The 23,883-nt window shown below is 43.9% G+C and overlaps 1 protein-coding gene across 1 annotated transcript; it reads left to right on the top strand.

The window, feature by feature from the left end:
• Positions 1-332: 332 nt before the first annotated feature.
• Positions 333-22,414, top strand: LOC308240308 (melanoma-associated antigen 1-like; the record flags this gene model as incomplete). Its single annotated transcript, XM_080653197.1, has 4 exons — positions 333-365; positions 868-1,035; positions 1,105-1,847; positions 22,180-22,414. 4 exons carry the CDS (start codon positions 333-335, stop codon positions 22,412-22,414), a joined length of 1,179 nt encoding a protein of 392 aa, XP_080509323.1.
• Between the last annotated feature and the right edge of the window lie 1,469 nt (positions 22,415-23,883).

The following is a 23,883-nucleotide window of genomic DNA, read 5'->3' as shown; positions in this document are numbered from 1 at the left end:
CAGCCTGCCCCTACTCTGAGCCCTAGAAACCCTGGGCAAGGCTGTCAGGCTGAGTCCCTTCTCATTTCCAGATTGGTGCTTTCCAGGAGGGCTTTGTCTGGGGGTCTGGACAAAGGTCAGCTGAGGCAGGATTCCACAAGTTGACAGGGTAGTCACAATGAAGAGTGAGGGGATCTCTGACCCCAGGACACATGGAGCCCATGCCTGCCCAGCCATTTTGGTCAGGAATGGGGAGACCTGGAATCTGTGGGTGTCCTGGCTTCCCTCACTTCCTCCTCAGTCATCTATGGAGGTGAGACCTTTCCTTTAGGAGGGTAGTCACAGGACAACACATGGAGTTTTTTCAGTTCCTGCAGCATGACAAGGTAAGGACTCAGTGGGACATCATCCCCGGACAGATGGACTCAATAGAGTATAGTTATTGTTCCTTGGTGACACCTGTTAGACTCTGGGCAGGTGTTTCCAGATTGGGGCCACCCCAAGTCCTTCTGGTGAGTTTCAGGGGTGTGTAGCCTTGTTCTGAGAATTTTGTTTCCGGGCAGCATTAGGGGAGGAGAAGGTCCTGGAGTGGACAGGTGATGACGCTGAGTGAGCATGGAGGGGATTCCCCATCCAGGACAGAGGAGATCCCACAGTACCCAATCCCACCTCACCACACTGTCTTTCCCAGAACCTTAGGTTGTGCCAGCTGCACCCTGAGGAGCCTTCTCACTTCCTCCTTCAGGCTCTTACTGGACAGGCCACTGAGGAGAGACACCTGTGATGTGGAAAAGCACTTCTGAAAAAGAGACTTGTAATTAGCCTTTGTCAGAGCCCCCTAGAGTGAATTTCCCAACTGAGACCCCTCACATTCCCTCTCTCTCACAGGCCCATGAGTCTCCATTAGCCACTTTCTGCCCAACTGCTGTCGCGGTCCCAGCACACATCATCATGCGTCACCATCAGAGGAATGAGCTCTACACGTCTGAGGAAGACCTTCAGGACTCAAGGGAGAACCTCGACCCGGTGGTGGTGCAGCTGCTTGGGCCTGAGGAGGTAGAGGAGGAGGAGGCTATATCTCCCTCCTCCTCTGTCTCTTCCTCCCTGTCAGTCCTGTTCCAAGAGAGCCTGGATGAGGTGGCTGCTGCTGAGACAGCAAGTCCTCCCCACAGCCCTCAGGGTGCCTGCCTTCCCCCTGCTGCCATGGCAGCCTCTCCATGTAGCCTACCTGAAGGTGAGGGCTCCAGCAGCCGAGATAAGGAGGGGCCAAGCAGCAGGGAGGGCCCTGAAGAGGCCGAGTCCTCTCTCCAAGGCGCCCTGCATTTGAAGAAGGCATACCTGTTGGCTTTCCTGCTCCTGAAGTATCGCACCAGGGAGCCAACCACAAAGGCAGAAATGCTGAGCAGGGTCATCAAAGAGCACCAGGACCACTTCCCTGAGATCTTAGGTGCAGCCTCTGAGTGCATGCAGCTGGTCTTTGGCATTGATGTGAAGGAAGTGGACCCCAGCACCCACACCTATGTCCTGGTCACCACCTTGGGCCTCACCTATGATGGGATGGTGGGCGATGGGCACAGATTTCCCAACACTGGCCTCCTGGTCACAGTTCTATGGTTGATCGCCTCAGAGGGTGACTGTGTTCCTGAGGAGGAAGTTTGGAAAGCCCTGCAAGTAAGGGGCTTGCATGATGGGAAAGAGCATTGGATCTATGGGGAGCCTAGAGAGCTCCTCACTAATGTTTGGGTGCAGGAACAGTACCTGGAGTACCGGCAGGTGCCCAACAGCCATCCTGCACGCTATGAGTTCCTGTGGGGTCCCAGGGCGCACGCTGAGACCACCAAGTTGAAAGTCCTTGAGTTTTTACTCAGGTATTAGAGAAGGGATCCAAGTTCTGTCCCATTCCTGTCTGAAGAGGTTCTGAGTGATGAGGAAGAGCAGGCCTGAGCCAAGTTTCAGTCAGGCACACTTCAGGCCCATGTCTGACATGATGTGGGGACAATTCTTTAGTCTGTTTGAGAAGAGGGCAGTCAATGTTCTAGGTAGTGAGGCCCAGGGCTATTTGGGGAAATAAGTGCTGTAGCATCTGTGGGTTCCTGTGATGATTTAGTAATGTATCCTTGTTTCCTTTAGGAATTTTAAATGTGTCCAGTTACATAGAAGGTTCCATAAGCTTCAGAACCTAATTTTGTGAATGATATTGACCATACATGTATTTGTACTATCCAGTTTGAAAGTAAGAGTTTTGTTATTGTGCAACACAAAATGGGACACCTTTCACCATAGTTTGGGATTCTGAACTAGATACCATGGCATTAGAACAGGATTTTCTTGGAAATGTGAAAGAACTCAGCAATACAATCTATGGAGTCAAGAAATAGAGAAATAAAAGCAAAAAGCTTGTTAATTCTTACTTCTTTTCCATTCTTGTGTGTCATTCTATGAAACAAACTACATAAGGGTCCTAGGATTTGCTTGGTTCATTCAAGAAAATGGAGGTATTTCAACTGAGTAAAGACGACCCCTGCTCAGTGGTTTGTATATTCTCCAGACATTCGCTGAGCTTCTGTCCTCTGAAATGCCCTTTCTTAGTAATGAGCACCACCATAAGCAGGACCTACCAACCCACAGGAAGACAGTGGGAGCTGCAGCCATATAATGAAGGTGGTGAGGTATCCCGTAAGTCATATAGAATAAGCAAAAGAATGGGAGAGGTGGTGGGGCTCCAGGGGACAGTACTAAAATGTAAAAGATATGACCAGGATAGTTTGGGGCTTTGGGAAACTTTGATGCCTTCTGTGGGGGTTGAGTGTATTGAAGCTGAGTAGTGGCAGTGGCCAGATCTTGCTGATAGTGTGTTTTGGGCTTGAGGAGATAGAATGAAAAGAGAAATTGGAAATTCCTTCTGGATCATGTATAAACCAGAGAGAAATGTCCACCCGAGGCAGGTAGAAGGGTGTCTTCCCTGTACTTCTATCCCATTGTAGGAGTACACAGTGAAGACACAGGTGTTTCATCCACATTACCTGCAAGGATTTCCCGAGAAATAAGGGTCTTGCTCCTTGAAGCAATGCCCCCAAGTTACTGGGCAGGCATTCTTCTCCCTGGCCTGGGAAAGCCAGGTCTGACTCCAATGAAATAATACATTATTTCTGTTTCTGCCGGGGCTGACCAGCAGCCCCTGAGCGATGGATGAATGATTACTCTGACACACGTTTCTGTGAAATACAGAGCTAAGGGACTGCTTGGCTTAAACCAAACAGCCTGTTTCGCCTGCCTCCTTAGGCTGTTATTGTAACAACAGCTTGAACTAACCTATTAGATACTATCAGTAGCATATGTATCCTTGAGAAGACACACGCCTCTGTAGTGTCCTTTAAGCAAGGACTTCTAAAGAGGAAACATAAAGATTCCAGTAAAACACCCGGGGGCTCAGACTTCTTTGGAAAAGTCAAGGCAGGCACGGCCACCTTTGCCCAGCTCCCCCTGGAGGCCCCCGACCTTTTGGAGATTCCTCCTTATTAAATTTCCAACCAAGTCCCATGCTTTCCCACATCTCCCCATTTTTTGTTTTGCTGGCTGCAGAAGAAAGAGGGAGGCAGTGAACTTTCTGCTTTGGAATGTCGGGGTCCGCGAAGCTTGTTCAATCTGGAGTTCAGATTTTTTTTATTATTATTTAAAGTGTTACATATGTCTCCTTTTTTTCTGATTGATACCCACCCGGGCCACTCCCTCCCCCAGGACAAACCCCCACCACCCCAGTGTCTGTGTCCGCTCGTTATGCTAATATGCATGCATACAAGTCCTTTGGTTGATCTCTAACCCCCCTTCCCTGCCTTCTCTCTGAGGCTGGACGGTCTGTTCAGTATTACCTTGCCTCTGCATCTGTTTTTGTTCATCAGTTTATGTTGTTCATTATATCCCACATATGAGTGAGGCCGTGTGATATTTATCTTTTTCTGACTGGTTTATTTCTCTTAGCATAATGCTCTCCAGTTACATCCGTGCTGTTGCAAATGGTAAAAGTTCCTTCTTTTTTATAGCAACACTAGAGGCCTGATGCATGAAATTCGTGCAAGGGGTTTGGCACTCACAGCCCTGGCCAGCCCTTGCAGCCCCTCACTGCCTCACTGCCTCACTCCCCCGGCTGGCCCTCGCAGCCCCGGCTCTGTCCAGAAGGTCATCCAGATGGTTGTTCTGCTGTTCGGTCTAATTAGCATATTAGGTCTTTATTATATAGGATAGTGTTCTATTGTGTTGATGTACCACAGTTCTTTAATCCACTCATCTGCTGATGGGCACTTAGGCTGCTTCCAAATCTTAGCTATTGTAAATTGTGCTGCTATGAACATAGGGGTTCATATATCCTTTCTGATTGGTGTTTCTGGTTTCTTGGGATATAGTCCTAGAAGTGGGGTTACTAGGTCAAATGGAAATTCCATTTTTAACTTTTTGAGGAAACTCCATACTGTTTTCTACAGTGGCTGCCCCAGTCTGCATTCTCACAACAGTGCAAAAGGGTTCTTTTTTCTCCACATCCTCACCAGCACTTGTCCTTTGGTTTGTTGATGATAACCATTCTGACAGGTGTGAGATGGTACCTCACTGTTGTTTTGATTTGCATCTTTAGGATGATTAGTGACTTTGAGCATGTTTTCATATGTCTCTCAGCCTTCTGTATGTCCTCTTTTGAAAAGTGTCTATTTAGGTCCTTTGCCGAGCCCATTTTTTGATTGGATTGTTTATCTTCCTTTTCGTAAGTTGAATGAATTGCTGTACATTTTGGAGATTAAGCCCTTTTCTGAGGTAGCATTGGCAAATATGTTCTCCCATGCAGTGGGCTTTCTTGTTGTTTTGTTGATGGTTCTTTTGCTGTGCAGAAGCTTTTTATTTTGATGTAGTCCCGTTTGTTTATTTTCTCCTTAGTTCCCATTGCCCTAAGAGCTGTATCGGTAAAGATATTGCTACGACATATGTCTGATATTTTGCTGCCCGTGGAGTCTTCTAAGATTATGGTTTCCCATCTTACATTTAAGTCCTCTATCCATTTTGAGTTTATTTTTTTGTATGCTGTAAGTTGGTGATCTAATTTCATTTTTTTTGCATGTATCTGTTCAATTTTCCCAACAGCATTTATTGAAGAGACTGTCTTGACTCCATTGTATGCACTTGCCTCCTTTGTCAAATATTAATTGATCATAATGGCTTGGGTCTATTTCTGGGTGCTGGGTTCTGTTCCATTGATCTATATGTCTGTTCTTGTGCCAGTGTAGTATAGCTTGATATCTGGTATTGTGATCCCTCCAACTTTGTTCTTCTTTTTCAGGATTGCTGTGGCTATTCGGGGTCTTTTTTTATTCTAGGTGAATTGTTGGAGAGTTTGTTCTAGATCTGTGTTATATGCCATTAGCATTTTATTTTATTTATTTTATTTTTATTTTTTGCTATATTTCACAATTTATTTTTTTAAATTGTTTGGAGGATTACAAATAGTAGTACATATGTCTCCTTTTTTTTCCCCATTGACCTCCCCCTGGCCACCCCTTCCCCCTAGTACATGCCTTTACCTTCCCCCTCCAGTGTCTTGTATCCATTGTTTATGCTTATATGCATGCGTACAAGTCCTTCGGTTGATCTCTTACAGCCCCCCACCCCCCAACCTCCTCTGCCTTCCCGCTGTAGTTTGACAGTCTGTTCAATGCTTCTTTGCCTCTGTATCTATTCCCCCCCCCCATTTCTTTCCTTTAAAAAATCTTGCCTCTGCAGACTAGAAATAAACATATAATAACAAAAAATGTTTGAGTCCCAATTTCAATGTCCAACAGTTCTGAGTCCCCGTTTCAATGTCAAACAGTTCCTTATGTGTACATGTCAGCAATGATATCTGGATGGTGGGCACATGATGGCAATGCAGGTCCGACCCTCTCTGGTTTAGTCCTAGGCAACCTGCTGCGTCGCACAGCTGCTGACTGCTAGCGTGGCAAGGCGTCGTCAGCGTCTTCCATCTCTGGACTGTTTCTCCTCTTGTCTTAGTGGTTGGAGCAGACCTGTCAATTCCTAAAGTGGTAAGTAAAATTTCTATTGGTAGTTCATCTCATGGTAAAATTCCTGAACATGTAATGAAACTAAAGCAGTCATATTTTTGTGCAAAAAATTAAAATTTAAAGTTATCAAGACTGCATTATAAAATTTACAAAAGCCTCCATTAATCAAAAAAAGGGGGATAGTAGGGTAATATCATGTAAGGAAAAATATCCTATAAGTAAATTACATCTAGAAAATTTTTGCTTTACAAAATTAATTTTCATTTGTAATGCTAACAGCAAGACACCCATGAGAAACACACATGGTGTCTAAATAAGACAAAGGAAAATTGTTTGGGCAAAAATAAAAAGGATCCCAAATCAATTATATTGAAAAGATTCCTTTATTAACTTTTGGTCGAGAATATGTTTTTATATTTTCAGAAAACAACTCCAAGACCATGTGGATTCCTGCAACAGAGAGGAATTGACAGGTCTGCCATTAGCATTTTAATGGGAAGTGCATTGAATCTATAGATTGCTTTGGGTAGTATGGATAGTTTAATGATGTTGATTTTACCAATCCATGACCACGGTAGGTTCTTCCATTTGTTTATGTCTTCCTCTATGTCTTTCTTCAATGTCCTGTAGTTTTCTGGGTACAGGTCTTTTACGTCCTTAGATAAGTTTATTCCTAGGTATCTTAATTTTTTTGGTGCAATGGTAAATGGAATTGTTTTTTTAGTTTCTCTTTCTGTGAGTTCATTATTGTTGTATAAACAAAGCCATATATTTCTGGGTGTTAATTTTGTATCCTGCTATATTGCCAAATTAATTTATAAAGTCTAGTAGTTTTTTGATGGAGTCTTTGGGGTTTTCTTTTTACAATATCATGTCATCTGTGAATAATGACAGTTTTTCTCTTCTTTTCCTATTTGGATGCCTTTTATTTCTTCTTCTTGTCTGATCGCTATGCCTAGTACTTCCAGCACTACGTTGAACAGGAGTGGTGAGAGTGGGTGTCCCTGTCTTGTTCCTGTTCTTAGGGGAAATGAGTTTAGTTTTTGCCCATTGAATATGACGTTGGCTTTAGGTTTGTTATATAAGGCTTGTACTATGTTGAGGTATGATCCCTCTATTCCCACTTTGCTGAGAGTTTTTATCAAGAAAGGGTGTTGGATTTTGTCAAATGCTTTTTCTGCATCAATTGATATGATTATGTGATTTTTGTCTCTCAATTTGTTTATGTGATATATCACATTTATTGACTTGTGGATATTGTACCATCCTTGCATCCCTGTAATAAATCCCACTTGGTCATGGTGTATGATCTTTGTAATGTAATTGCTAGAATTTTGTTGAGGATTTTAGCGTCTATGTTCATCAAGGATAGTGGCCTGTAGTTCTCTTTCTTTGTGGTGTTTTTGTCTGGTTTTGGAATTAGGGTAATGTTGGCTTCATAGAAAGAGCTTGGAAGTGTGTCATCCCCTTGAATTTTTTGGATTAGTCTGAGGAGGATAGGATTCTTCTTTGAATGCTTGGTAGAACTCTCCTGTAAAGCCATCCAGATCAGGGATTTTGTTTGCTGGAAGATTTTTGATTACTGCTTCAATTTCTTGTGTAGTTATCAGCCTATTTAGTTTTTTTTTTTATTCTTCCTGATTGTGTTTTAGAAGCTTGTATTTTTCTAAGAATATGTCCATTTCCTCGAGGTTGTCCAGTTTGTTGGAATAGTATTTTTTCATACTCCTTTGTATTTCTGTGGGGTCGATTGTTACTTCACCTCTTTAATTTCTGATTTTGTTTATTTGGGTCCTCTCTCTTTGCCTCTTGGTGAGCCTGGCTAGAATTTCATCAATCTTGTTTATCCTTTCGAAGAACCAGATCTTGGTTTTATTGATCTTTTGTATTGTTGTTTTGTTTTTTTTTTGTCTTTATGACATTTATTTCTGCTCTGATCTCTATTATTTTCTTCCTTCTGCTAACTCTGCGCTTTCCTTGTTTCTCTCTTTCTAATCTGTGAGTTGTAGGGTTAGATAACTTATTACCACTGCTCCTTGTTTGTTGAGGTAGGCTAGTAGAACTATGAACTTCCCTCTCAGGACTGCTTTAACTGTGTCCCATAGATTTTGGATTGTTGTGTTTTCATTGTCATTTGTTACCAGGATGCTTTTTATTTCTTCTTTGATCTCTTTGGCAACTCAATCATTGTTTAATAGCATGCTATTTAGCCTCCAATTGTTTGATTTTTTTCATTGTAGTTTATTTCTAATATTATGCCATTTTGATAGAAGATGCTTGATATGATTTCTATATTCTTGAATTTGAAGAGACTTTGCATGTGTCCCAATATGTGGTCTATCTTTGAAAATGTCCCATGTGCTATTGAGAAGAATGTATATTCTCTAGCTTTTGCATGAAATGTTCAGGAGATGTGAATTTTCTCTGATCTAGTGATTCATTTAGGATTGATGTTTCTTTGCTGATTTTTTTGTTTAGAGGATTTATCCAGTGGAGTCAATAGAATATTAAAGTCCACTGCTATGATTGTATTCATGTGGATCTCTCCCTTGATATCTTCCAGATGTGTTTTTATGTATTTGGGTGCTCCTGTATTGGATGAATATATGTTTAACAGAGTTATACCCTCCTGTAGAATTGATCCCTTTAGTATTATGAAGTGGCCTTCCTTATCTCTTGTTATGGCCTTCACTTTGAGGTCTAATTTGTCAGATATAAGTATTGCTACCCCAGCATATTTTTTTCATTTCCATTGACCTGAAAAAATTTCCCCGATCCCTTCACTATCAGTCTGGGTGAGTCCTTTGATTTGAGGTGGGTCTCTTGTAGACAGTAGATATATGGATCATATTTTCTTATTTATTCAGCTGCCCTATGTCTTTTGATTAGAGCATTGAATCCATTTACATTTAAGGTTATTATTGATAGGTACTTGTTTGTTGCCATTTTTATTCTTTATGCCCATGTTCCTTCTTCCCTTACTATTTCTTCTTTCTACAGAAGTCTCTTTAGCATTTTTTGCATTGCTGGCTTGGTGGTAATAAACTCCAATAGCCCTTTTTTGTCTGTGAAGCTCCTTACTTTACTTCAATTTTGAATGATAGCCTTGTTGGGTATAGTATTCTTGGATTCAGTCCCTTCCTTTGCATCACTTTGTATATTTCATTCAATTTCTTTATGGCCTGATGTGTTTCTGTTGAGAAATCAGTTGATAGTCTAATGGGAGATCCCTTCTGGGTAACTTTCTGTCTCTCTGGCACCCTTTAAGACTCTTACTTTTTTGTGGGTGTTTTCCAATTTAATTATGATGTTTCTTCATGTCAGTCTTTTGGGGTTCAGTTTGTTTGGGACTTTGCAAGCTTCTTGGGTTGTGTGTGTTTTTTCTTCCCAATCTTAAGGAAGTTTTCTGTCATTATTTCCTCAAACAGGTTTTCTCTTCCTTGCTCAGTTTACTCTTCTTCAGGCACCCCTATTATGCAGGTGTTGTTTCATTTCATGTTTTCCAAAGCTCCCTTAGGCTCTCCTCCTGCTTCTTAAGTTTTTTTTTCCAGTTGCTGCTCTGCTTGGGTGTTTTTTGCTACCTTGTCTTCTAGCTCACTGATGCAGTCGTCATCTCCTTCTAGTCTACTGCTGATGCTTTCTATTGTGTTGTTTATTGCAGCTATATCATTCTTCATTTATTCTTCATTCTTCTTCATTTCCTCTTGATTCTTACATATGTTCTTGAATTTGTCTTCCATCCCTCTTAGCATCCTTATGATCATTGCTCTGAACTCTTTCTGTGTCAAATTGTTTGCCTCCATTTCATTTACTTCCTTTTCTGGTGATTCCTCCTTTATTCATTCATTTATTTTTTTGTATAGGGGCTGTTTCTTTGTCTAGAAACAGCTCCTCTCAGGGTGTCTGGCTTTTGCTACTCTCAGGGTGTCTGGTTATGTGACTCTACCTACCATGTTGACCAAAAGGCACAAAATACAACTTGACAAGTCATGACACAGAGGGAACAAAACATGAATGTATTCATGACACCAATAACCCCAAATAAAGGTGACCGCCAGAGAAAAAAAGAATTAGGGGAGAGAAAAGTGCACAAAAATGATACAGAGAAAAGGAAAAAAATGATAAGAGAGAAAAGAAATAGAAATAAACAGAAGAGGGAAAAGTATACATATATGGGGATAAAACTCCACAAAACCAACAAATAAACCGAACAATGCAAACAACAAACACCCAGAAAAAAAGGGGGACAACGGAATCTGAAGAGGCAGAGCTTATTTCCAGAAGATTAGGTAAAGGAATTGAATGAATGGGTGAATGGCCATGATTCAGTATAAAGGAGGTAGAAAGAGAATGAGTGTATAAGAAAAAAAGTAAAAAAAAATACACAATTAAAAATATATAATGTGTTCCTTTTCTTTTATCTATCTATCTATCTATCTATCTATCTATCTATCTATCTATTCGTCTATTTTTGGAAAAGGAGAATAAAGTAGAGAGCAAATAGGCTTGAGATTGGTGAGTGAAACTAATTAAGCTATTAGCAAGCAAGGAGAGGAAAAAGAGAAACATACAATAAAAACAAAAAATAAACAACAACAACAACAAAAATTGGCTAGTGCAGAAAGAGAAAAGAGAAGGGTGCATGGGCTTGTAGCAGGTTTGAGGAAATTAGATATATGACTAAGCCAACAGAGACTACGATAATAGTAATACCTCAATAAAGCAGGTAAAAAGATCAATTTTTAATAAGGAGTACCAAGGTAGGAGAGAGAAAAACTAAAGCAGTAACAGGAGTACAGAAACAGGATGAAAAAGGGAGAAGTGAGGAAGAAAAGATTGGCAAAAGGGAAAAAATGAGATAAAGTAAAATAATGATAAAAAATAACAAAATTGTAGAACACTAATCCAAAAAAATACAAGGTTAATGATGATGATGGTGGTGGTGGTGGTGATAATAATATAAGAAAAAAATTAATTTCTAAAGTAAAAGATAAAAAAGTGAATTAGTGAGGTGTAGTGCACTTCAGCTGAGTTTTATTGTCCCATGGGGGTTGGTTTAAGACCCCTCTCTACTGTTCTGTCTGCCATGTTTCAGTTTCTTGTTAGGTAGTCAGCACCTTGTTGAAGTTTCCAGCTATCTAACACGCCTCTGTCAGACTCCACAGCTTTGGTTTCAGGCAGGTGTGATCAATCTGCCCGCTTTGTTTGTCTTCCTGCTTTCAGTGGTATTTACAGGAGCATCTATTTCTGACAGGGGCTCTAGGTGGGGGTGTTGCTGTATCAGTTTCTGGGACCAAATGGCCCCTCAACCCAGTCCCCAAGGGCTCTCTGGGAGTATTTTGAATTCTTGTTTCCCTGCTGAGCTCAAGGCTGCGTGTGGCAGTGCTGCTAGAAGGGGCTGGCTTTTCAGGAGAAAAATGGCTGTTCAAGGTTGGAGGGACCGGACTGTCCCAGAGCTGGCTTCCTGGTTGCCTCTCCCTGTTTTGCTCCCCAGCTTCCACAAAACCACCTTCCCCTGCATGGCAGCCTCGGTAAGTGTTTGTAATTGAAATATCTTATGTCCCCGGTTTAGAGAGCAAAAGCAAGGAAAATATAAAGACAGAGCAACCACGCCACTGTGCATCCCTTCTCCCTGCCCCCCTGCACTGCGTGGCTGGTGCAGAACTTCAGGCTGCCTGAGTGCAGCCACCCAAGGCTGTGGACTTAGATCTAGAGGCCCCCAGTGCCAGCAGCCCTGTGGACCCCCTTCCACAGTTGAGTGTTACACGTGCACCCAAGGGACGCAGACTTGGTGCAGTGCATTTTCCTTCTAACCCTTTAGTCCTGGTTGCACACATCTCTCTCCAGCCCAGATCCCTGATGCTACCATTCTCCAGGAGTCCTCTGTCCCTTCGGGCCACGGATTGTCCCACCAGCTGTGTTTAATTTGCCAATTCCAGGTGGATGTTATTCGATTCAGCTGTTTCTTCTATCTGCTCCATGAGAAGGTGCAGAACAGGTCTGCCAATTTGTCCACCACTTTGTCTCCCCCTGAACAAAATTTTTATGGCCCGTGGCCAGGGAGGCTGGAGTCTCGGTGCTCGTGGGTTTGCAGCCGAGGCAGCAGGTCCCTGGCTGGTGTGGCAGTAGGGTCCCGGGTTGTGTCTGAGGTCTCCCCGGGTGAAGGAAAGGCTGGGCTTCCCATCACAGCCACTCTCCCCTTCAAGATGGCAAGGTGTCTGCAGCAGATCTGGCTACCCTGGGAGAGATTGCAGTGGTAGTAGAGGCTGCCTGGGAAGGGGACCCTGGTCCGCCAGCCGCCAACATTCCTGCAGAATATAACTGTCCCTCACTCACACACACACACACTCCCCACACACTCCCCTTTTGCTCCCTCATCCACTCACACTCTCTTCCTCACTGCCATTCAGTTGGCTGCCATGTTCAAAACTCCCCTGCAGTTCTGACTTTGTAGACTATAAGAAAAACAAAGAGAATCACAATGACAGCAATGGTTAGTCCAATCAGGTACCAATTGATTCTGGGAAACCATGTGGTGGGGTCTATCCACTCTAAATGCTCCTTTACTGTATTCCAAGCAGTCGTCTGTTTTTCAAGTTCATTGATAACAAGTAAGGACTCTTTAATTTGCCTTTGCAACATGTTTACTTCTTCAGTAAGGTTATCGTGAAAGACACCTCATAGATCTTTTAAACATCAATCCACTGATGGTGACTGTGTAGATTGGGGCCCATAACAAAGACATAGGGGTGAGTGGTGCAACTTAGGCTATCGTCATATGATTATCAGTAAAAGTCCTACTATGGTGGCTGGAGGAGTTCTGGTAGTCACCGTGCTCCAGTTTCAAAGGGCTGGAAATATGGCCTAATCTCCATGAAGTTTCCTGAACTGGCAAGCCTAGTACTCGAGGTCTTGGGGAACTCATCCCTCCCTCAGTCCAAACCACATGCCTGCATAACCGATGTAACTAGTATTTGACGTACAATGTACCAGAATGTCAGTATGGTTGGCTTGCAAATGACCATGTGGGCTCCAATCTATAACCTGTTGGTCACCTAGGACTGTCAAGTGGGCATGATTTCCTCGACAAACTTCCCAATGGAATGCCTCATCAGAGGGGTCCCACCACTTATTTTGCTTACAAGGAGGGATGGGAGGCACAGTAGCATTAGTCAGATTGCCCCAGGCCAGATTGCCTGCTGAGAGAAAGGTTAGCTGGGCCTTAATCTGATCATGTTTAGGAATTATATGCAACCAACTCTGATTATGAGCTCTCATACAGCACAGAGAGGAATTGGAGGAGGTAATGCATAAGGCTACAATTGGAAACAGGTCCTAATGAATTCATGCAAAGAAACGTATTGCCACTTATGAAGAATTGTGAAATTCTGGCGGGATATGTAGGCAAGGAAATATATAGTTTACCAAATTGCTTTAAAAATGCTTTCTTATATCTGAAAAACAAAAATGTAAGAATTAGCGGTACTTTCAACAAGTGTTATAAAAATCTATATAATTATTTTTCTATTCATTCAGCCCCATAATAAAATTTTTGTTTCTCCTGATTTTTCCTGCTAGTACTTCTATCAATCCAGATACTTTACAGAGTAATGCAAATGACATGGAATCTTGCCCTTTCTGCAAAACACAATACTCTAGAACAATAATTAGAGCTGCAAATGAAAGCATGATTATTTGAAAAAGCTTCCCATGTACCTTAAGTAGAAAATTTTCTTTCACGGGAGAGAAAACAAACACTTGAGGCATTCCAGAGCCTACTGGAATGATCTAAAGCCAATTCTAGGTCAAGGAAAAGTTTCTTAAAATTCAAACCCTGGGAAGGTAGTCAAATACATTAGACTAAAAGATTATATATTATTATTATTAAGCAGTATTAAGTAATCTATTCATTTAAAGTAATGAAGTTCTGATTAACATAACATAACCATTTTAATAATGTATATAAAACCTTTGCTTCCTAGGCAAATACAGGAAAACTTTTTTACTTTCAGAAATAGGCTTATTTTTCCAATGGAAAATATACTCATATTATTAAGAAGCTTAACAGAGATAACGTGACCTTGACAACTCTCAGAAGGCTGGAGAAAGGGTAGGTGTATATGTGGGGAGATAGCAGGTATGGGGTTTGTTCTCAGGACTGTATTAACTCCTGGGCCTCTAATGGCTTTAGTGTAAAAGTATCATTTTTTTCCTTTACAAGGAGAGTTCCCCACCCCACTGCTGCTGCTACTGCAGCTATTCAAAGGTACTTCTGTAGCTCCAGTCCTCTAGGATAAATACTTGGGGACTTTAAATAATTATTTCCCATATTTTTCTTTTTTTGAGTAGACTGATAATATGAAATCTTATATATAAGAAGAGATTTTAAAAAGAAAACAGAAAAATACCACAACCCTTCAGTAAATGAATGAGTACTCACAAAAGGGTGGACTGGGACACTAGGCTTAGAATTTTATCCCACACTCACCCAGCACAGCAAATGGGTTCTGAGTGGCACAAAGCCCAAACAGCTGATACGGAGGATTCCCTATGTTCATAAAATGGTGAAGTGCAAACTGAGTCCCCTAAAGATAAGAAAGCAAGCCAAGTACATCAATCAGTAACCAAGTTACATTACAGACAGACAAGAACTTCTACTAGCTACGAGTTTCCAGTGGCTGATGCCTTGAGAAGGAGGGCAGGAAGTGTCCCCAAGATTAAGAATTCTTGGCAGCTGCTGGGAAGTTCCTGCAATCCCTGCCACGTGTTCACCCTGCCACTAGTAGCCGGGTCCCTTAGCCAAGTGAAATATGCCCATCTTTAAACAAATTAAACCAAACAACAAAGACACAAAATAACAATCAACAGAGACACTCTATGTACAATATTTACAGGTGTGCCCACCCCGCAGACAAGACTTAAAAAACCAGAGTCCTTTCCATGGATCTTTCAGAAGATGTCTTATAGTGCCTGGGACTTATAGCCAGAATGCAGCCCAGAGGTTTCCAGGTGGGGTCGCCAGTGAACACCCACAAACAGCCTGTTGTTCACAGATCTCATTATGTTCTGCTCTCCATAATAAATGTTGACTGGCATCCAGAGTTGTTTTGGCCAAAGTCTGCCAGTCCCAAGACATCATATGGTAATTTTCAGACAAAGCATTAAGGAGTCCTTTTGTAAATGGACTGCTAGCTCCATTTTCTCTAATAATTTTTCTTATTTCTTTAAAGGTATTAAAGGAAAGTGGTTCATGTATCCGATTACCTTGAGTATCTTTCATAACCAGGCAAGCCAAAAGCTCTCCTAACATAGCTTGACTGACACGTGATCCCATAAGTGAGGATCTAGTTGAGCTTTCCCACACCAGAGGTGGAGGATCGGGAAAGGGTTCCTCTGATGGTGGAGCCTTAGGTATTACAAGCTCTACAGGCTCTACTTTGGGAGGAGGGGGCGGTGTTAAACCTGGCATTCTGTACACTTTTGATCCTCAATGTGCAGTGGGGCGGCCACCTTCATCAGCTCCCCCTGAAGGCCCCCCACCTTTCGGAGATTCCTCCTTACAAACTTTCCAACCAAGTCCCATGCTTCCTCACAGGATTCCTTGAGTTTACCTTGGCCAAGTTCAAGTAAGGGCCAGATTTACTGAGAAGAAATGAAGAAAAATTGTTGGTTTTAATGGAAGAACCGCATGCAAAAGTGGAAAGGCTCTAATCGTGGATTGGAATTCTGGGGAACTGTGGGTCAGTTGCAACTTGTTGGCAATGACTCCACACCAAAATCCAATAAGCTATCATCTAGTAGGGAGGTACCCAGCTGCAATTTGTGAAGATGTCCTATTCAGTTTCCAATTGCATTGTAAGTTCAATGAAAAGCCATGGAAATAAATGTGTAGAGGACAGAGTGGTGTGGTCTGGGGTGATAATAATACAAAAAATAACTAACAACCACTGTAGATCTCATAGATGCAATTGTCCATGTCCATGCCCATTCGGAAGGCAGCAGAGGCTCACAGGGAAATACTGGGACCTTGCATCGAAAGGAAGGAAAAAATTCACATCCCCATGAGAATTCAGGGGGTATTGCCATGGAAAGTGCAGAAAGGTCCTCTGGAATGAAGAGGGTGAGCCCTGTGTGCTGAGATGTGTAGAATGATTTGAAAATTCATGTGATGGGGGATTTGAAGCACCTTTCACACAGCAGGGGGGCACTGGAAAAGGGTGGAGAATTTCAAGAGAAATGTGACTTTCTGAGAAAGTCCTCCCAGAAATGAAGGTTTTTTGTTTGTTTGTTTGTTTGTTTTTTGTTTGTTTTTTTTCTTTTCACTCCAGATTACAGCAGCTGCAGTTTAGAGCTTCTACCATGCAACTGTCGACTGGGAGATGTCAAGTGTTCATCCTCACCTTGTCTTCCTCTTCCCTGAATGAATGGGGACCCTGCATTGCCAGTCCTTTGTACTTAGCAAGGGTTGTGTGATGACCCTTTGCCACTGAATGTTGAGCAGCAGCGTTGTTTGTCACAGCCATTTCTACAGAAGGTGGCACAGGGTCCGTGGATTCATTCTCAAGCCATGAGAACGCAGACACAGAGCACTGTGCTAGCTCACCCAGGGACTTAAGCCATGCACATTTTCCCTTGAGAAGTGAGATGCCAGATTGTGTTCCTTTAAGGCCCTGGGCAGGGAGGGGGGTGTTCAAAAGAGGAGCCGGCCCACTGGAAGCTGGCTGCAGGAATTCCTTCATGCCTCCTGCACCCCTAGGCTCCTGGGCCACTCCAATCTACCCTTCAGTGCAGTGATGAGTGTTGGTAAGGAGGCCAACAAAATGGCCCTGTTGGCATGGTGGTGCCCTCCTTCTGGGGCCCTGCCCGTTGCCCCCATCACCACTGCTGCCCACTCTCTTTCCACCCTGGCCCCAGTCTGCACATCTTGGGGATTTGCTCTGCCTGTGTCCCCATAGACAACCACCCAGTTCCCAGTAATGATGTTCATATGCAGTTATCTTCACGTGACAGCCCCCAGAAGAATATCCCCTTTCAGCCAGTATGGTTCAGGCAGAGCTGGTAGGATATGAGGTGTCAACCTGGTGAGTGCCCTAGTGATTGATAAATTATAATCATCGTCATGTGAACATGTGGGTAATCACTGTGACTGCAAGTTATCTAAATATATAAAAGCCTAATATGCAATGTGTCCCCTTGGGAGTTCGACCAGAAGACCAGGAGTTCGATTGCTCACTATGCCATGCACTGCCCACCAGGGGGTGGCGCAGAACAAAGGAAGGCCCCAGCCGGCAGCCAGAAAGCCCGATCAGCCCTGATCACCAGCCAGGCCTAGGGACTATACCCATGCACAAATCTCATGCACTGGGCCTCTGGTTTGCAAATAATTCCCTTTGTTACACCCAAATGCTTGATTAAACTATTAGCCTTGTTCAGGTGATTATTAGAAGGTGGTGTTAGAGGCTGAGGCTGAGGCAGAGAGGGTGGCAGGGGTGCCTTGGCAGTTACCCAAAAAAACAGCTTGGACCTTGGGATCTACACAGGCAATTTGAGAAGATGAAAGGCTGTAGCAGATGGCAGGGGTGGTCACCAGGTTGCCCCCCAGGGGTAGCTCCTGGGCCTCCTGAGCTGAGTCCTTGGGTCAGAGAAGATCTGGCAGACCACCTGCTGAACTGCAAGTAGGCCATGTCAGGGAGAAGCTGCAGGTCTGTGGGGCTGGCGTCACATGGCCTTAGTGGCCAGGCCCAGTCATCCTGGTGCTTTTCCCCTGTGGGTGACACTGAAAGACCCTGTCTAGAGCAAGGATAGGATCACACTTCTGTTCTGCAAAAGCCACCTGGGAGACTGACCATGCGGGGCTCCAATGGCAGGACTGCCCATAGTGGGTTCCTGTCACTTTCCTGACAGGAATTTGAGACTGGATTAGGCCTTGGCATGGGGCTGGAGAGGACCTGCAGATTCCAGAGATGTTAATGAGGAGCAATAGGCCTGGTTTGTGGAGGAATCCAGCTTGGGGACTCAGGGAGAGCTGAGAGCTGAAGGCAATTCAGGAAGGCTTGGCTTCACGTTGCCTGGATCTGTGTGCTCATGTTTACTTTATATTTTGCTTTTTTAAAACACATCTATCACCACTCAAGGTCCTCTTTCATCTTTATAAATTTTGAAAAATGCAGTGGACTTCATGCTGAAAATTGGCAAACCACTTACAGAGAATCCCCATATACCCCAAACACAGTTTGCCTGATGATTAACTAGTCACACTTGTGTGCTGAATGTGTAGCAGCTCATGAGTTATTATCAATGTGTTATTATGAGCCACAGTGCATTCTTTATTAATATGTCCTGTTTTAAAATATTTCCCTGCTGTCTTTTTCTCTGTTTCAGCATCACATCTAGGATCCCACATTCTTCTCAGCTGCCGTATCTTCTTAAGACTCCTCTTGGCCCTGAGAGTATCTCAGACCCTATTTCTTTTGATGACCTTGATCATTTTGAGAAGTTCTGGGTAGGTCCATTATAGGATGTGCGTGCACTGAGATTTGTCTGACGTGTTTCTCAATATTAGACTGGGGCTCCGGGTTATGGGAGGATTACCAGGGAGTTAACTACCATAATCATCACATCATATGAAGGGCACCTACATATTATGATCACACCTACATATTATGATTTTCATTGCTGATGCTGACCTCGATCAGGTGACACAGGTAGGGTTTGTCAGGTTTCGCCACTGTAAAGTGACCCTTTACTTGCCCTTTCCACATTGTCCTCTTGGAAGGAAGTCTCTCTGTTTAGCCATGGCCACTTCAGGGGTCAGGGGTTTTGCTCACCCTCCCTGAAGGAAGTGTATGTACCTCAATGGTTTGTAATGATAATGCAGGAGAAGTTTTGTACTCATGTATTGGGTTCTTTATCATTGAAACATTTGTTTATCTCAGTAAATTACCCCGGCTTCCTTCTGTAGCTGATGTCTATTTTCATTCTGTATTGGTCAGAGGACATTCTTTGCTTGATTTCAATCCTTTTGATAGAGTCCTTGTAAGTTTATTGAGGTATGCTTTGTGGTCAAACGTGTGGACTATCCTGAAGAAAGTTACTTGGTGCACTTGAGAAGACATTTATTCTCTTGCTGTTGGGTGGCAGGGAGGGGTTGTTATAGGTGTCTTTCACTGGAGATGGTTTCTTGTGGTGTTCAATTCTTTGATTCCATTATTGAGCTTCTTTCTAGTTGTTCTATCCATTATTGGCAGTGGGGTGCATTGGTCTGCTGGGATTGCCATAACAAGTCCCACAGACTGGGTGGTCACACAACAGAAATGTATTGTCTCACATAATTCTGCAGGCCACAAGTCTAAGATCCAGGTGCTGGAAAATTTGGTTTCTAGGGAGGAAGGGAGGGCCTCTCTTCCTTCCTTGGAGATGGCTGCTTATTGCTATGTCCTTCACTTGTTTTTTTCTGTGCACAGGTAGAGAGAGAGAGAGAGAGAGAGAGAGAGAGAGAGAGAGAGAGAGAGAAAGGGTGGGGGGAAGAAGGAGGAGAAGAGGAAGAAGAAGAAGAAAAAAAATGAAGGAAGAGCCGAAACCGGTTTGGCTCAGTGGATAGAACATCGGCCTGCGGACTGAAGGGTCCCGGGCTCGATTCCGGTCAAGGACACGTACCTTGGTTGCGGGCATATCCCCAGTAGGGGGTGTGCAGGAGGCAGCTGGTTGATGTTTCTCTCTCATTGATGTTTCTAGCTCTCTATCTCTCTCCCTTCCTCTCTGTAAAATATCAATAAAAATATATTTTTAAAAAAAATGAAGGAAGAGATCTCTGGTGTCTCTTCCTCTTCTTCAAAGGACTCTCATCCTGTTAGATTGGGGTCCTTCTTTAAAGCCTATTTTCTTCCCTGAAGGCCCCATCTCATAATACAGTCACACCACATGTTGGAGCTGCAACATATGATTTGGTGGGGGCGGGGCGAGGCACAATTCATTCCATTGAGAGGGATATTGAAGTCTCCAACTTCTATTGTAAGACAGTCTGTTTCTTTCATCAGTTCTGTCCATTGTCACATCATTCATGTTGGGGCTGTTTTATTGGGCTGCTTAAGATACCCCTGACCTCTGCTAGCCACTGAATTCTTTGTGATTATAGTTTACTGGTCAGATACTGATATGAGGAAGATTTCCTTAACTAGCTGCAGTCAAAACAAAATGAAGAAAAATAACACACGTGCATATACACAGCAAATGCCCTGGCCCTTGGGGAATTCTCTTTCCCAATGCCTTTAGCTTCCCTTTCAGAAACAAATGATTGACACTCAGAGAGGACAAATGACACCACTTAGTGGAAGAGATGGGAGAAGGACCTAGATCCAGTGCAGTGGTGCCTTCCCACAGTACTCTTCTATCTCCCTATTCAGAGTGAGTATTAGGACCAGAGTTGTCCATCCAGAACAGCTAGAGAACATGGATCACAACGAAACCACTGCAGTATCCTCTCCTCCATGGTGAAGATTACTTGAATTTATCTTTTCTGCCATCCCGTACCCAGGCTCTCTCTATGTTCAAGTACATATTTATGATTATCTTCATATGGGCTTCCTTCAGTCGTGGCTACCTAAAGAAATTGTAATTTTCCTTGGCAGTGAGTCTATGTAAAATAGGTTCCTTGAAAATATCTAAGGCAAGAGCAAACAAAATGATTCAATGTAGCTACCTTCAAGGCTATGGCAGGAGAGGAACACACAGGTGGGGGAGGGGTATTCTGGTAAGGAGAATAGGGCTGGCATGAGAGTGAGTCAGTGAAATGCTTTGTTTCCACAGAGCTGAATATGCACCTCACCTCCAAATCAGTAATGAAAAGGGGAAGTACCAAAGGATATCCAACTTGGAAATAGAAGATCAGAAATCTGGGAAAGCAAAAGCCTTAATGGAGTCTGAATCCAAGGGTCTGTGGATGGTGATATGGGAAGACAAATGCAGGTGTCCCTAATTGAGCCCAACTTGGGTAGTGAGAAGAATTCCTATATGGAAGAAATGGAAACTAAAGTCAATCCTGTTGTGACCTAATAGAGGTGAGGTTTGCTGCCAACAGAGTTCAAGAGGATCTCCCCCCCTCCCCCAGGACATCAGAGGGTGTGGCTGTCCATTCCCACAGCAACCCCATGGGTAACATTGTTTCTGAGGTGCTTTGGGTAGAACTGAGGTTGAGGAATGAGAGGAATGTTCTCACCTGTGCTGGAGCACCACCCTTCTCTAGGAACTCTAAGAAAGAGTAAGAAAATAGGACTCTCTTTTGGGCTCATCGGATCAGGACCCACAAAACAGCAGGTAGAGCTGGAAGAGACCAAAGCAGGAATCTTGTGAGGGGTGCATTGAAGAGTGGGGCTACGTACTGAGACTGGGCCAACCACCAATTTCTGGGAGGTACAGTCCCCCAGGGGCCCATCTGTCCCATGATATCTTGGTGGTAGCCCAAGCTGGGACTAACCAGGGCCTTGCCCTTGAGCAATAAAGATGCCATCAACTGCCACCCCCCCTGTAGGGATGGGGGTGGAGATAGGCTCTCGACCTCTCAACACATCCAGAGAACTGGCAACAAGAAACAGTCTTCCTGGCAGCATATGAGCACCTTTTCTATTAACCTGACCCCTATTTTTCTGTACTATTTGAAAAGAGAGATGATGGGGGCTCTAAAGATGTCCACTCTCCCACACTTGGCCAGGGCCCTCACTCCAGAGCAGCCATAAGTCACTTTTGTGACATGACATGACTTCTGCAGCTGTTTGCCCTACGACCGAGACTCTAGAATTTTGACGACAGTATATATAGGGCATCGCTGCTGTGACCAAAGGCATTTCTGATCCCCCTTTTGAAGTGTTAGGATCCAGGGTACCAAATGCTTGTTGATGTAGAGCATCAACATGGCTTGTCAGAGTACCCATGAGATGCATGAAGCCAAGATGGCCCCGTCAGAGGATGGACAACCACCAATAATAGTCCAATATGATACATCCGCAGATCCACATGTGGGTCCCAGGGAGGCTTTGGAGAGGCACAGGGGCCAAGAACAGAGCCAAGATCCAAGCCCACAAGACAACCCACAACCACAGGACTCAAACCAAAGCGCCGCCAATGTGGAAGGAAACAACATTCTTCTTGGGCTGTCCTTCCCAAGAAAGCTTTGGAGGATAGTGGAGTACGACGCCTTCAGGTCTGTGCGCTGGAATGACGACGGAGACACCGTGATCATCGAGGAAAATCTTTTCCAGAGGGAGATTCTCTGCCGAAGGGGCGAGGAGCACATCTTTGAATCGAACAGCCTGAAGAGTTTCATCCGCTTGCTGAACCTCCATGGTTTAAGAAAATACCCCAAGGCAACTCTGCAATTTGCTCTCCAGGAGACAAGATAATGGTAAAGTAGAAAGACCTCCCATTTCCCATGTTCCCTGTTACTCAAACATCTTCCTAGTGGACCCAGAAGAACGATATACTGAAAGGGCTTCATTTCAGGGTCTAACCCTTTTTCACATGATATACAGTGTTTATCAGAAGATGAGAAAGTACAGATTTTCATTTGAAACTATGGCTCCCTCAGAGACAACCTGCAGGGATGAGTAAAGACTCTGAGAGTCCAGTTAATGTTAAATAGATATATTTTCTCCACAATTGACTAAATTAATTAATTTTGTTTCAGATCTACAGAAATCGCAATTTCCAGAGAGGCAAGCCATGGCTCCTGGAGAATATTAAGGCACAAGGCAACTAGGTGACTCGCGTTTGTCCAGGTTCAATGCCACCCCTCCAAAGACAAAAAAGAAGATGGCCCCCACAAGACACTCCCCAAGAATACACCATGAGGACGGCAACAAAGAAGCTGAACAAAAGGCTCAGGAGACAGCCAGGAATGATTGGGACCCAGTGCCACCCAGGCATTGGAGTTCTCCATTCCTCAGCCCCTTAGCAGTGCAGGGAGGTCCAGTGCCCACTTGCAACCAGTGGTTCAAGTGGGGAGGACACTTCTGGTAATGTCATGTTTGTGCCTATGGCTACGACCAGAACCGATGGCACAGGGGATCTGCCCCCACCCCCCAAATGAACCACTACAACGTTCGGTGATGTCTTTGCACAACATCTGTTATTCCATTCTGATAGCTGGCCTTTCAGACATGGCTCCACCCGAGGACCCTGACCAGGCCGAGGAGGAGGAGCGTGAGGGCTCCTCCAATAACAAGTGTTCACTCAGTGAGCAGTTCAAGGACAATTGCAGGCCAATAATATCACAGGCTTTGTAACCACAAACCCATTTCTGCTTTAATAAAGAAAGGCAAAACTACATGGTACAAAATAAACAATCCAATGAGAATTGTGAGTCCATGTTCTTCTGTTTCCATGCCACACACCTTGTCAGATGATCCTGAGGAGGCTAGAAATCCTGGCCCCAGAAAGATGTTCATCCCTGCTGTCCTCTTTTATTTTCACCCACTCAGCCAAGGATCTGGCTAGGGGGTCCTGAGGCAAGCCCAGGAAGACCTGGTCCCCTGAGCCTTGCCTACTGGACAGGAGACAGAACTGCCTGACTCCTGACCTTGGGGGAATCACCTTACATTAGTCATGCATCCTGAAACAGGAGGGTCTTTACTCACGGGTCACCCTATGTTGCCAGGAAGGTTCTGATCAGCATCTGAGTGTCTCTAGCCCACGTTCCAGGGGCCTTCCTGGGAGGCCCACCTAGAATTCAGGCCACCCCATCTGCTAAGTGGTGTACAACAGAGCCAGTCTGGATCAGAAGATGGCCATTCCAGGAGACACCTGGGAGAAAGCCCATCATCCTCACAGCTAACAACCATTAGCAACCCTGCTAGAAGGGATCCAAATAAAT

Source organism: Plecotus auritus (genome assembly GCF_963455305.1).
Source record: "Plecotus auritus genome assembly, chromosome: X".
Classification (NCBI taxonomy): Eukaryota; Metazoa; Chordata; class Mammalia; order Chiroptera; family Vespertilionidae; genus Plecotus; species Plecotus auritus.
This window is presented reverse-complemented; position numbering and strand designations above follow the sequence as displayed.